This window comes from Kogia breviceps, chromosome X (assembly GCF_026419965.1).
Source record: "Kogia breviceps isolate mKogBre1 chromosome X, mKogBre1 haplotype 1, whole genome shotgun sequence".
Lineage (NCBI taxonomy): Eukaryota > Metazoa > Chordata > Mammalia > Artiodactyla > Physeteridae > Kogia > Kogia breviceps.
In genome coordinates this window covers 72,469,459-72,484,969 of record NC_081330.1, presented here as the reverse complement: position 1 = coordinate 72,484,969, position 15,511 = coordinate 72,469,459, and the positions used below count along the sequence as shown (strand labels likewise).

The window sequence follows — 15,511 nt, the reverse complement described above, 5'->3', positions numbered from 1 at the left end:
TCCTGGCTACTGAAATAAAGTGTGATTTACAACATGACTGCACTCAATTTAATTTAAATGAGATTCATCCTAGTTAAAACTGGGGAGTCACTCTATTGAGGCAGCCACGTTAATCTGTACCAATTAATTCTGATTATGTAGACAGCATTCTAGGTAGAGTATAATAGAAAATAAACTTCTTCCCTGTCCTTGAGGAAGGGAGCTTCTGTTACAACATGGAAAAAATCTATCAACAGTCCTGCCAAGTCTCTCCCTGTGACCTCCATCAACTCAACCAGTCATTCAAAAGCCAAAGCAGTTCAAAGACTTGCCAGGATTAGAGATTACTACAAGCAACTGTATGCCAATAAAATGGACAACCTGGAAGAAATGGACAAATTCTTAGAAATGCACAACCTGCCGAGACTGAACCAGGAAGAAATAGAAAATATGAACAGACCAATCACAAGCACTGAAATTGAAACTGTGATTAAAAATCTTCCAGCAAACAAAAGTCCAGGACCAGATGGCTTCACAGGCGAATTCTATCAAACATTTAGAGAAGAGCTAACACCTATCCTTCTCAAACTCTTCCAACAGATAGCAGAGGGAGGAACACTCCCAAACTCATTCTATGAGGCCAACATCACCCTGATACCAAAACCAGACAAAGACGTCACAAAGAAAGAAAACTACAGGCCAATATCACTGATGAACATAGATGCAAAAATCCTCAACAAAATATTAGCAAACAGAATCCAACAGCACATTAAAAGGATCATACACCATGATCAAGTGGGGTTTATCCCAGGAATGCAAGGATTCTTCAATATACGCAAATCAATCAATGTGATACACCATATCAACAAACTGAAGGAGAAAAACCATATGATCATCTCAATAGATGCAGAGAAAGCTTTTGACAAAATTCAACACTCATTTATGATAAAAACCTTGCAGAAAGTGGGCATAGAGGGAACTTTCCTCAACATAATAAAGGTCATATATGACAAACCCACAGCTAGCATCGTTCTCAATGGTGAAAAACTGAAACCATTTCCACTAAGATCAGGAACAAGACAAGGTTGCCCACTCTCACCACTCTTATTCAACATAGTTTTGGAAGTTCTAGCCACAGCAATCAGAGAAGAAAAAGAAATAAAAGGAATCCAAATAGGAAAAGAAGAAGTAAAGCTGTCACTGTTTGCAGATGACATGATACTATACATAGAGAATCCTAAGGATGCTACCAGAAAACTACTAGAGCTAATCAATGAATTTGGTAAAGTTGCAGGATACAAAATTAATGCACAGAAATCTCTGGCATTCTTATACACTAATGATGAAAAATCTGAGAGTGAAATTAAGAAAACGCTCCCATTTACCATTGCAACAAAAAGAATAAAATATCTAGGAATAAACCTACCTAAGGAGACAAAAGACTTGTATGCAGAAAACTATAAGACACTGATGAAAGAAATTAAAGATGATACAAATAGGTGGAGAAATATACCATGTTCTTGGATTGGAAGAATCAACATTGTGAAAATGACTATACTACCCAAAGCAATCTACCGATTCAATGCAATCCCTATCAAATTACCACTGGCATTTTTTACAGAACTAGAACAAAAAATTTCACAATTTGTATGGAAACACAAAAGACCCCGAATAGCCAAAGCAATCTTGAGAACGAGAAATGGAGCTGGAGGAATTAGGCTCCCTGACTTCAGACTCTACTACAAGGCTACAGTAATCAAGACAATATGGTACTGGCACAAAAACAGAAATATAGATCAATGGAATAGGATAGAGAGCCCAGAGATAAACCCACACACATATGGTCACCTTATCTTTGATAAAGGAGGGAAGGATATACAGTGGAGAAAAGACAGCCTCTTCAATAAGTGGTGCTGGGAAAACTGGACAGCTACATGTAAAAGTATGAAATTAGAACAATCCCTAACACCACACACAAAAATAAACTCAAAATGGGTTAAAGACCTAAATGTAAGGCCAGACACTATCAAACTCTTAGAGGAAAACATAGGCAGAACACTATACGACATAAATCACAGCAAGATCCTTTTTGACCCATCTCCTAGAGAAATGGAAATAAAAACACAAATAAACAAATGGGACCTAATGAAACTTAAAAGCTTTTGCACAGCAAAGGATACCATAAACAAGACCAAAAGACAACCCTCAGAATGGGAGAAAATGTTTGCAAATGAAGCAACTGACAAAGGATTAATTTCCAAAATTTATAAGCAACTCATGCAGCTCAATAACAAAACAACAAACAACCCAATCCAAAAATGGGCAGAAGAACTAAATAGACATTTCTCCAAAGAAGATATACAGATTGCTAACAAACACATGAAAGAATGCTCAACCTCATTAATCATTAGAGAAATGCAAATCAAAACTACAATGAGATATCATCTCACACCGGTCAGATTGGCCATCATCAAAAACTCTAGAAACAATACATGCTGGAGAGGGTGTGGAGAAAAGGGAACCCTCTTGCACTGCTGGTGGGAATGTAAATTGATACAGCCGCTATGGAGAACAGTATGGAGGTTCCTTAAAAAACTACAAATAGAACTACCATACGACCCAGCAATCCCACTACTGGGAATATACCCTGAGAAAACTATAATTCAGAAAGACTCATGTACCAAAATGTTCATTGCAGCTCTATTTACAATAGCCAGGACATGGAAGCAACCTAAGTGTCCATCAACAGATGAATGGATAAAGAAGATGTGGCACATATATACAATGGAATATTACTCCGCCATAAAAAGAAATGAAACTGAGTTATTTATAATGAGGTGGATGGACCTGGAGTCTGTCATACAGAGTGAAGTAAGTCAGAAGGAGAAAAACAAATACCGTATGCTAACACATATATATGGACTCTAAGGGAAAAAAAGGTCATGAAGAGGTTAGTGGTAGGATGGGAATAAAACACAGACTCACTCGAGCATGGACTTGAGGATATGGGGAGGGGGAGGGGTGGGCTGTGACGAAGTGGGGGAGTGGCAGGGACATATATACACTATCAAATGTAAATTAGATAGCTGGTGGGAAGCTGCTGCATAGCACAGGGAGATCACCTCTGTGCTGTGTGACCGCCTGGGGGGGTGGGATAGGGAGGGTGGGAGAGAGGGTGATGCAAGAGGGAGGAGATGTGGGAGCATGTGTGTATGTATAACTGATTTAGTTTGTTGTAGAGGGAAAACTAACACACTATTGTAAAACAATTATACTCCAATAAAGATGTTAAAAAAATAAAAAAATAAAAAAATAAAAAAAAAAAATAAAAAAAAAAAAAAACAAAGACTTGCCAGGGTCAATTCAAGATTTTACTCCAAATCACAACGATTACTTGCAATTTCTTCAGTGAGAAAAGAACCAAAAATGACAATAAAATTAACATTTGCATAGCGCTTTACAGTCTCAAAGCTTTTTTATATGCATTCTCATTTAATCATCAATCTACTCTGTAAGGGAGATACTTTTATAAGATGCAGAAGCTGAGATATAACAAAGTATCGTGACTTCTCAAAGGTGACAGAAAGAGGAAGTAGCAAACTAGGAGCTGAACTGAGGCTTTCTAATTTGAAATCCTGTCCTTCCACTATACTAGGCCTATTGGAAAAGGCCTGGAAGAACTGACTTGCCAGGACTCTGAGACAATTAAAAAACAGTAGAGAGAAAAGAAATGATCCAACACCATTCAGAGTGCTACACTATAATTCTGATTGTGAGCTAAGAAAAACTATTCCAGCAGAGGCTACTTTTAATGAGGACAGTCAGAATGTCCAAAACAGTGTCAAAAGGGCATGGCAAAAAAACTCAAGCAAACTCAGGACAAACAGGTTTAATGACAGACAAAACCACACTGTAAATCATACTTTCTATCTAATATTCAGAGACATGATCATTTTTCATATACAATGTTCCAGGAGGACCCATCTGACAAACTGGGTATGGCACAAGAGAATCCAAGCAGCGAATCATAATGCAGAAGTCAGATGAAACTGCATGAACGATAGTTCCAAGAGAATTATTCACAGCAGTGTATTGTAGTTCTGAGCAGCATCTTGGTCCTGGAGGGCAACTAGGAAAAGATACAGGGCAGGCTAGCTCCATGAAAATCATGACAGTCAGAAATGATACAGTTCTAAAGCTCAACAGGTGACTACAGTATGCCCTCAGCATGTTAAATCTCAAATCTGACGGCCAGTATGACTTCATTCCAAACCAGTCTCTTCCCTACAACATAATACTGTTATTCTTTCTTGCCCTGTACAGAACTGGCTCAGGGACTGAAGCAAACCTAAGCCCAGGCTCATCAGGAGATAAAGCTATGTAAAATTTTGAAGGGCTACTGGCTAGGTGGTGGCGGGAGGTAAAAAGGCAAGAGCTGACTATATCATGCTAACCAAAAGAGGAATTTCCAACTTGATTCTGGTAAGGAAAGACATCCAGTCACATCCAGGGCACTAAACTTTAGATACTAAAGGGTAGAATTATACTTACATTGAACAAACCATAGCACTAGGAGGAATATCTCAAAAAAGCCACAACAGTCCTCTCAACCAAATGCACACTGTATAAAGGTTGCCATGAATCTGGTATTTTATTTCTTTCACATTCCTATAAAATGCAAGGTCAATAACCAATCTCAATTTGCCAATTCATCCAATCCTACTCCTAAGCATTTGTATATATTTACAAAATATCTGTATATATTACTCTTTTATTCTCATTACATCATCTTACCCATTGTAGCTGAACCCTGCTGCTCTTGACTGAGTCTTCTATTCAGCTAATATCTGCTTTGTTTTAGTTACCATGGTTACCAAAGGCTATTTCTATCTATTTAACAACTTAATTAATTAACTTGTTTACTGAGTGTTAACAATGCACTAGGCACTGAAGACAGAGGTATCCAAGACACCTGCCCAGTAGATTCACATCTAAATCAGACCAAAAACAATACATGGAAAGGTTGGGAATGCAATAAGTAGACTATAACAACACAGTTGGAAGGTTGAAGTGGATTAGCTAAACTGAGTACATTACAGCAACTCTCACCAAAGAGGTCTTTGAAGGAAGAAAGAAACCTAAGTTGATTCAACTGTCTTTGTGATTTCTTATCTCTATACTATTGTAAACTACACATAATACACATAAAATAAAACTTGCTTGCAAAAGATGTCAAATATTTAATGAAACCAAATGAATGACGGCTAATTTTCCACACAAGGTATCTTTAGCCTTTCCATTCCTAACAGAATGCACTAGTTATTTAGAGGATTGCTAAGCAAAATGACATGAACAATTAAGCATCTTATGAACTTTTTTTTTTTTTTGCGGTATGCAGGCCTCTCACTATTGTGGCCTCTCCCGCTGTGGAACACAGGCTCCGGACACGCAGGCTCAGCGGCCATGGCTCACGGGCCTAGCCGCTCCACGGCATGTGGAATCCTCCCAGACCGGGACACGAACCCATGTCCCCTGCATTGGCAGGCGGACTCTCAACCACTGTGCCACCAGGGAAGCCCTGAACTGCTTTTGATGGTGATAGAATAACACGGGAAAGTTTTATCTGAGACCATGTGCATTTCCAAATCATCATCAGAAATATATAGCATCATTCCTGGTGACAGTGTTACTATCCTTGTGGGCAATATGAATGAAAGAGACAAGAGTTATTTCATTCATTAATTCAATAAACATTTAATGATAATTAAGTATTTTGCTAAGCACCAAGAATAATGTAAACATGACACAGTTCCCTCCCTTGAGGAGCTTACATACCATCTCCACACAAGATGTATGGTATACACATGTATCAATCAACCAATTTTCTAGAGCTGTAAGTCACCTTAAAATTCTAGTAACACACTCTAATTTATAATTAATTAAAATAAGCTACAGGGAAGTTAATTAACTTGCCCAAGATCAAAGCTATTAGTAGTACAGCATGAACAAAATCCACAACAACTGTACTTTCTGCTTTGGCTGGTGTCCACAGTTCTCCTTGTAAAAGTTAATACAACAAACATTTATTGAATGCTTGATATTAGGCAGATACTATGGATCTTACTAGGAATACAAAGATGAGTGAAACAGTCTATACCATCAAGCAGATCACACTATTAAGAGAAATTAAAATGAGAAAAATTACAATATAATAAGTGCTGTGAGTGCAAGACGCTACAGAAATATAAAGGAAGAATTAAGTGACTACCCGTTTTAGAGTTGGGATATAGGGATGGCAGAATAGGCTTCACTGAGTGCTATTTGATGTGGGTCTTGAAGGATCACTTAAGAGTTTGCCAGGCAACATACCAAACAGAAGGAAAAACATGCAGATATGGAAAGCACAATGGGTTCAAATAACCATAAGTAGTTAAGTATGGCTGGAAAAAAGGGTAAAGGAAGGTTACAGGAAACACCATTAGAAAGGTATGTAGGGGCCAGAGCTTGAAACGCATTGTATGGTATACTAACAAAGTTCCATTTTGTTAGTTACACTGTCTCTTTATTTCATAAACTATATTATTTCTACCTAATATGTGCATACCAGGTGACTCCAACAAGTATATCAACAAGATTTCTGCACAGGCCATACAGACACTATGCTTGTGACTCTGAGCTACATGGCACACTCTTGGGACACTTCCTAATAATTCCATCACTCCTAATCTGAGGATCCCACTGTGGCATTTAAAGGAATACAAAAAAGTTGTTGAGGGAGGCTTTCAAATGAATAAAGTCCTTTGAGATTCAATGAAAGTCAATTATCTTGAGTGAGTGTTCCTACTAAAATTTTCAATCTAGACCTGCAGTCTAACATGGCAGCCACATGTGACTACTGAGCACTTGAAATGTAGTTAGTCCAAATTGAGATGGGCTATAATTGTAAAGTACACACCAGATTTCAAAGATTTAGTATAAAAAATGTAAAGTATAAAAAATGTAAAATATCTCAGTAATTTTCTATATTGATTACATGTTAAAATAATATTTTGGATATGTAAGGCTATAAACATAGTATCAAAATTATTATTTAAAATAATTGTACCTGTTTCTCTCTGCTTTTTAAATGTGGCTACTAGAAATTTTTAAATTACATTGTAGCTCACATATTTCTATTGTACACAGCTGGTCTAAAGTATATACTGTCACTGGCTTCTGAAGATTTAATGATACAAATTGTTAATACCTACTTCCTTAACAGTCATCAAAGATTTAACAGAAAAAAATAAAGTAAAAACTTGGATATTTTAATAGACCATAAGGATGTTTATATTATAGCAAATACAAAGAGGTTAGAAATCTAGAAAAAGGAGAATTGTCTTCAAATTAACAACAGGAAAGGGAGTTCCAAAGCTTGATAAACAGTTGCCATTCTTTAAGAAGAAATAACGCTCATGTTGAGGAGGACAACTGGCCTGAATTATCTTGGTACAACTATTCAACAACACTCAACTTTTTGCTATTCCCATGTTAAGTCAAGTTCTATTTTGTATGGTCCTGGTGCTTGTCAAGATGAGGAAGTTTTTCTTTCTGAATCAGGCAGGACAGTTTTAGGAAACACCCCCAACCCAGATGCTACTGTTTCTTAAATTAAGAATTTGGGCCTTTCAAAACCTGTCCTCCAGGGCTTCCCTGGTGGCGCAGTGGTTGAGAATCCGCCTGCCGATGCAGGGGACACGGGTTCATGCCCCGGTCCGGGAAGATCCCACATGCTGTGGAGTGGCTGGGCCCGTGAACCATGGCCGCTGAGCCTGCGCGTCCGGAGCCTGTGCTCCGCGAAGGGAGAGGCCACAGCAGTGAGAGGCCCGCGTACCACCAAAAAAAAAAAAAAAAACCTGTCCTCCAAAAAGGAAATAATCTAGAAAATCTGGTAACACCTAGTTACAAAAGCACTTTACATCTCGGCAAATCCATTCCTAGATATCCTCCCCAAGATAAATGAAAACCTAAATCACTTAAAACTTATACATGAATATTCATAGCAACTTTAGTCATGATAGTCAAAAATGTCCATCAACTGATGAATAAACAAATTGTGATCTAGGCATTCAGTGGAATGCTACTAAACAATAAGGAATTAATTACTTATATATTAAACAATATGGATGAGTCTCAAAACAATTATGCTCAGTGAAAAACACCATAGGAAAAGAGTATACACTGAATGATTTCATTTACAAACTAATCTGCAGTGACAGAAATCAGAACAGTGGTTGCCTGGGGTAGAGGGCTGTGGGTAGACTGACAGCAAAGGGGTATGGTAGAATTCTCTGAGATGAAAATGTTCTATTTCTTGATTGTAATGGTGGTTATACAGGTTACATTTGCCCCCCCAAAAAAAAAAAAACATCAACCTATACACTTGAAGTGTGTGAATTTTGGACTTCGCTGGTGGCACAGTGGTTAAGAATCCACCTGCCAATGCAGGGAACGTGAGTTCAATCCCTGGTCCGGGAAGATCCCACATGCCGTGGAGCAACTAAGCCTGTGTGCCACAACTTCTGAGCCCGTGCTCTAGAGCCTGCAAGCCACAACTACGGAGCCCGCGCAAAACTACTGAAGCCCACGCACCCTAGAGCCCGCGCACCCCAACTCTGAGCCCACACACCACAACTACTGAAGCCTGTGTGCTCTAGGACCCGTGTGCTGCAACTACTGAGCCTGCATGCTGCAACTACTGAAGCCCATATGCCTAAAGCCCAAGCTCCACAACAAGAGAAGCCACCAAAATGAGAAGCCCGCACACTGGAACGAAGAGTAGCCCCTGCTAGCCACAACTAGAGGAAGCCTGCATGCAGCAACGAAGACCCAATGCAGCCAAAAAATAAATAATTTTTTTAAAGTGTGTGAATTTTATTTTTATTTTATTGTATGTAAAGTATATCTCAATAAAGTTAATTTCTAAGAAAGAAAGAATAAGAAAAGCAAAGGAAAAGGAAAGAGGAAGTTGAGGAGAGAGAAAGAAAGAAAAAGTACTACAGAGCTGAAATCCCTGGAGGCTGTAAGTCAGGAGTTTGATGCCACACTATGCTGCCCTGCTCCTGACCTACAGCATATCTCATTTTGGACTTGCCACATTTCAAGTGCTCAGTAGTCACATGTGGCTAGTGGCTACTCTATGGTGGCAGTGCTATTCTCGGGTGTACATTAAGAAGTTGCACTGCCGGGTCAAAAGCTACAAGCATGTTTAACTTAAATATTATCAAATTGCTGTCTACAGTAGTTTTAACAATTTATACTCCCTCTTTTCTCTTTCCCTATATTATTGCTAGTATTTGGTGTTGCCAGACTTTAGAAATTGTGCATGAGTGAAGGGTTTTTTAAATTAATTAATTAAGTTTTGGCTGCCTTGGGTCTTCATTGCTGTGCAACAGCTTTCTCTAGTTGCGGCAAGTGGGGGCTGCTCTTTGTTGTGGTGTGCAGGCTTCTTATTGCAGTGGCTTCTCTTGTTGCAGAGCATGGGCTCTAGGTGTGCGGGCTTCAGTAGTTGTGGCACGTGAGCTCAGCAGTTGTGGCGCACGGGCTCTAGAGCGCAGGCTCAGTAGTTGCGGTGTGTAGGCTTAGTTGCTCTGTGGCATGTGGGATCTTCCCGGACCAGGGATTGAACGTGCGTCCCCTGCATCGGCAGGCAGATGCTTAACCACTGCGCCACCAGGGAAGTCTGGTGGTGTTGTTTTCAATTAACATTTTATCTTGGGATAAGACTGAGGGTCTTCTGGGGACCAAAAGCTCAAAACGAGTCATTAGTGCGGTGTGACTGCCACCACCCAAAAAAAGAAAAAAAATCAATCTTAGCTATATCAGTATCTAAAGACAATGATGATCATTCCTAAATCTAAAGAGAAAGATTATTTTGAGCTGATCATATCAAACCTAGAAAATTGTGTTCTGTTCTGGGTACCATACTTTAAGGAAGAAATATATATATGTATATATATATATATACACTTTAAGGAATAACATGAAAAGAACAGAGCATGTTCAGAGGACAGCACACAAAATGATGAGAGGACTAGAAACCATGTAATATGAGAAATGACTGAAAGAACTCAAAATGCTGAATCTGAAGAGACTTCCCAGGGGACATAACTACCTTCAAATAGTTGAAAAGCTGACATGCAGAAAAGGAGTTACAATTATTTAGACCCAGTGAGTATAACTCACACCAATTTGTATTCCTTTTTGGCCTTGAAATTGATTGGAATTGTTGGTACAAAAAGAGGGAATGTTATGTCAATTCCCCCTGAGAAGAAAATAAGCTAAGCCATCACATGGCCCTTTGTGGTCCATTTTTACAAAATCTGACTGAAAAGGTTGTGTACAGAGAAAAGAAAACTCAAAGGTCAATAAATTTATGAAAATATATCCAAGTTCACTAATTTTCAGAGAAATGTAAATTAAAACACCCATGTAATATGACAACATGAGAGAAAATAGAACTGGCTGATGGGTATCTGGGAACTCTCTGCACTATCTCAGTAACTATTCTGTAAATCTAAAATTACCCCAAGATTGGGCTTCTCTTGGTGGCGCAGTGGTTGAGAGTCCACCTACCGATGCAGGGGACACAGGTTCGTGCCTGGGTCTGGGAAGATCCCACATGCCGCGGAGCGGCTGGGCCCGTGAGCCATGGCCGCTGAGCCTGCGCGTCTGGAGCCTGTGCTCCGCAATAGGGAAAGGCCACAACAGTGAGCCGCCCGCGTACTGTTAAAATTACCCCGGGATTCCCTGGTGGCGCAGTGGTTGAGAGTCCACCTGCCGATGCAGGGGACGCGGGTTCGTGCCCCGGTCTGGGAGGATCCCACATGCCGCGGAGCGGCTGGGCCCGTGAGCCATGGCCGCTGAGCCTGCGCGTCCGGAGCCTGTGCTCCGCAAGGGAGAGGCCACAACAGTGAGGCCCGCGTACCACACAAAAATAAAAAATTAAAAAAAAAAAAAAAATTACCCCAAGATAAAATGTTAATTAAAAACAACACCACCAGACTTCCCTGGTGGCGCAGTGGTTAAGCATCCGCCTGCCGATGCAGGGGACACAGGTTCAATCCCTGGTCCGGGAAGATCCCACATGCCGCAGAGCAACTAAGCCCACACACCACAACTACTGAGCCTGTGCTCTAGAGCCCATGCGCCACAACTACTGAGCCCACGTGCCATACTACTGAAGCCCACACACTAGAGCCCATGCTCCGGAACAAGAGAAGCCACCGCAATAAGAAGCCTGCACACCACAACAAAGATCCGTCCCCATTCGCCGCAACTAGAGAAAGCTGTTGCACAGCAATGAAGACCCAAGGCAGCCAAAACTTAATTAATTAATTAATTAATTTTTAAAACCCTTCACTCATGCACAATTTCTAGTCTGGCAATACCAAATACTAGCAATAATATAGGGAAAGAGAAAAGAAGAGGGAGTATAAATTGTTAAAATTACTGTGGACAGCAATTTGGCAATATTTGTTAAGTTAAACATGCTTGTAGCTTTTGACCCAGCAGTGCAACTTCTTAATGTACACCCCAGAATAGCACTGCCACCATAGAGTAGCCACTAGCCACATGTGACTACTGAGCACTTGAAATGTGGCAAGTCCAAAATGAGATATGCTTTAACTATAAAATACATACCAAACTTCAAAGACTTTGTACAGAAAAAAGAATGTAAATATCATTAATAATTTTTATATCAATTACATGTTGATATGATAACATTTTGGATATACTGAGCTAAATAATATGTACTGTTAAAATTAATTTCATCTGTTTAACCTTTTTTAATGTGGTACTAGGAAATATAAAATTATTTATCTTTGCACTGTGTTTCAATTTTACAGCATTGCCCTAGAGCCTCACCCACTAGTGCTCAAGAAATAAATTAATTTAGTGAGTCATAACCAACATTTTGTAAATGAAAAAGCATAGAATAGGAAATATTATAGTGTGATGTAATAAGGGTAAAATGATTTCATTAAACTTTTGATACTGGGATGTGATGTGAAATATAATATTTCCTTGCCATAGGTGGTGGTCAAAAATTTTTGAAAGCTCCTAATAAACACTACAAAACACAATGTTGTAATGCTGTTGAGATTAGATAAATAAATTGTGGTACACTTATATTCAATGTATTATTACTAGTCACTGATGTAAATAAATGAACTAGAGCTAAAATATCCATATGGGTAAATATCCAAAACATAATACTGAGCAAAAAAATACAAGCTGCAGGAAAAAAAAACTATACAAAAATGATACAATTTATGTACTATTTCAAATGATGAAAAACAGGCACCTCAATCTTTTCATTCTTTGGAACAGTGAAGTATCTGAAGCATATGACAAAATGTGAAGATTCAACAAAACTTAGTGGTAGTTTTACAGGCGTTCATTATATTATTCTCCTTACTTTTCTGTGTGCTTCAAATATTTATGTAAATGCCAGGTCTCAAATACAATATCCTTAAAAGTCACAATCCCTATTTAATACTTATATCTTTAAGATAGCATATCCTAAATTAAAACTTCAGGTAGGTGGTAGTGGGCTTTGTTGTTGTTTTAAAATGACAAGCATTAACAAAATACTGACCTAAACTTTTTTAAATCATAGATTTGTAGCCACCCTGGTTACAACATATTTCATTATTATATGAACGTGAATGCGAATGTACCACAGGTCTAATCATGTCCCCAGAAAAAAAGAAGTATGGTGAACTCTCCCGTATCTGGCATGGTTGAGGAATCTGGTATTCTAGTCAATCGAATTGCTTCTGTTTACTAAGAACTCCCACAAATATTATCCATAGAGTACCAATTTTCAAAAGAATTAAGATACAGAAAAATGCTCTTAAACCTAAAACTACACAGGCTATAATTTATTTTTAACTGATGATTATGGAAAGGCACTTCAGGATCTAGTTGTAATTTTTTTTAATTTTTTTTGCGGTACGCGGGCCTCACTGTTGTGACCTCTCCCGCTGCGGAGCACAGGCTCCGGATGCGCAGGATCAGCGGCCATGGCTCACGGGCCCAGCCGCTCCACGGTATGTGGGATCTTTCCGGACCGGGGCACAAACCCGTGTCCCCTGAATCGGCAGGCGGCCTCTCAATCACTGCGCCACCAGGGATGTCCTAGCCATAATTTTTAATGTACTTTTAACGCAGTAGATTTCTATTTCAGATTAAACCACTGTTATTATGCATGCCACAAAAATCCTGAGAAAACAAGCTGTGAATTGTGAATACTATTTCCCTATGCTAGTTTATAAAAGGGTTCTGGTGTCTTAAACATCAACATTGTTTTCCGATACCTAAATGAGAAAACTTGGAGCTGTGGATAGGCCAAAGAGATAAAATTAGGAAACAGAGTACATTCAGAAGATCTTAGATAAGGTAGCGAACAGTTTGACATTTTCTAGTGCAAAGCTAAATACCTTTAAAGTCCATGAGACGAAAATCAACGGCGTCCATTTTAAAATCTCTGGTTCAGGCCTACGAAATAAGAAAATATTTTAATATTCTGTCCTTTATTCTCCAGCTTCTCAATAAATTTCTTTTCAAATGTTTCCTGTTAGTTGTTACCCCCAAAAAAAATGCTGAGGAAATTTTAAAACCCAGAAAAAGTTAATGAGACGCAGCAGCAGGCTGTCCGGCGACGGGAACCCAGCCTGAAGGAAATTTTCGTCGGACTTCTTTTCTAAGGACAATCCGCCTAATTGGTTCAAAATCCCCTGACCCCGACGCACATATGTTCTAAGCATCCAATCACTGACCGCCCTTCCCCACTGTCCCCCGCCCCCACGCCGCATCACTCCCCATACTTCATCCAAGTCCCGAAACCCTGTCTTTCCCCGTCTTCCTTCACCAGAGAGTCAGCTCCATAGTTCAAAATCACTGCCTCAGGGCCACTTTAAAAAGTTTTGACCTAACGACCGCATCTCCTTGCTAGTTAGAAACAACTAACCTATACACCTCCGCCAGGGCAGCCGATGCCGCAGTGCTCCCTGCGCAAACCAAGTCTATAGTGCCAGTGAAGACGCTTGGAAAGCTCCTCCCCCCATAGTGATGTCAATGAAAGGCCTCTCCCAACTGACGTTTTCCCTTCATCTCGAAGCCTGAGTTTCTGGGCACAGTCCAGGCGTGAAGTTCTGTGGATGCAGTTCAGAGGGCCAGGGTGAGAATCAATGAAAGTGCGGGAATATAGTGCAATACTGAAACATACTGCAGTTACTGCGGGAAAAGTACAGATGGCGAGGGTTACAGGAAAGAGGAGAGCAGGCCTTCGAAAGAAAAAAAGAAAAGGGACAGAGGGAACGAGTGAGGGAGGAAGGGAGGAAGGAACGGAAAGTAAACAATGTTGCCCACTGGTTATTCAAGAGTGCAAAGGTCAGAAATATAAGAAGTTGAGGAGCGCTTCCCTGGTGGCACAGTGGTTAAGAATCCGCCTGCCACTGCAGGGGACATGGGTTTGAGCTCTGGTCTGGGAAGATCTCACATGCCGCGGAGCAACTAAGCCCGTGCGCCACAACTGCTCAGCCTGCACTCTTAAGAGCCCATGAGCCGCAACTACTGAAGTCCACACTCTTAAGAGCCCGTGAGCCACAACTACTGAAGCCCCTGCACCTAGAGCCCATGTTCCACAATTTTTAAAAAGCCATCGCAGTGAGAAGCCCACACACCGCAATGAAGAGTAGCCACCACTCACCGCAGCTAGAGAAAGCCCACACACAGCAACGAAGACCGAACATAGCCATAAATAAATAAATAAAATTTATTTTTTAAAAAAAGAATCCACATGTTCGAGCCCTTGCGAGCCCTGGTCTGGGAAGATCCCACATGCCTCAGAGAAACTAAGCCCATGCAACACAGCTACTGAGCCTTCACTCTAGAGTCGGAGAGCCACAACGACTGAAGCCCACGCACCTAGAGCCCATGCTCCACAACAAGAGAAGCCACTACAATGAGAAGCCCATGCACAGCAACAAAGGGTAGCCTCCGCTTGCTGCAACCAGAGAAAGCTCGCGAGCAGCAACGAAGACCAAACGCAGCCAAAAATAAAAACAAATAAATTAATTATTTTTAAAAGTGGAGGAGACTGAAAAACCCTGTAGTTCCAAGACATGTTTCTGCTGCTCTGCCATTGTCAAATCTGAAGGAAACTACCCAGTGACTCCCCTGCAGGCTCACAGCAAGGGCAGGGGTCCTACCCAACTCCAAATAAATGGTTTCAGGGATGGTGTGGAATATATATATGTGAACATGTTTGATTTCAGCTAAATCTACGAGTGATGCTTGCAACCAAGGAGTTGGCCTCTACTGAAATCTCAACTCAGAGACAGCCATGTTAAGGCATGAGGCCTCCAAATTTGGGGACATGCCAAATCAAAGCATTAACAAGCCTCCCACCCCTTCCCTCACATACCCCTCTTTTAAGCCTTGTGCACCTCAGTCAAGCCAGATGTGGAGCTGGCTAACAAAATGA

The 15,511-nt window shown here is 40.2% G+C and overlaps 1 protein-coding gene across 1 annotated transcript in view; it reads right to left on the bottom strand.

Moving 5' to 3' along the window:
• TEX11 (testis expressed 11) overlaps positions 1 to 15,511 on the bottom strand; it is a 376,012-nt gene that overhangs the window by 358,461 nt on the left and 2,040 nt on the right. Inside the window, exons 2-3 of the mRNA XM_059050388.2 lie at positions 13,994 to 14,177; positions 13,464 to 13,521 (exon numbers count right to left, since the gene is read on the bottom strand). Of these exons, the coding sequence (XP_058906371.1) occupies positions 13,464 to 13,500 (37 nt within the window). The 5' untranslated portion in view covers positions 13,501 to 13,521; positions 13,994 to 14,177. The remainder of the gene's footprint in view (positions 1 to 13,463; positions 13,522 to 13,993; positions 14,178 to 15,511) is intronic.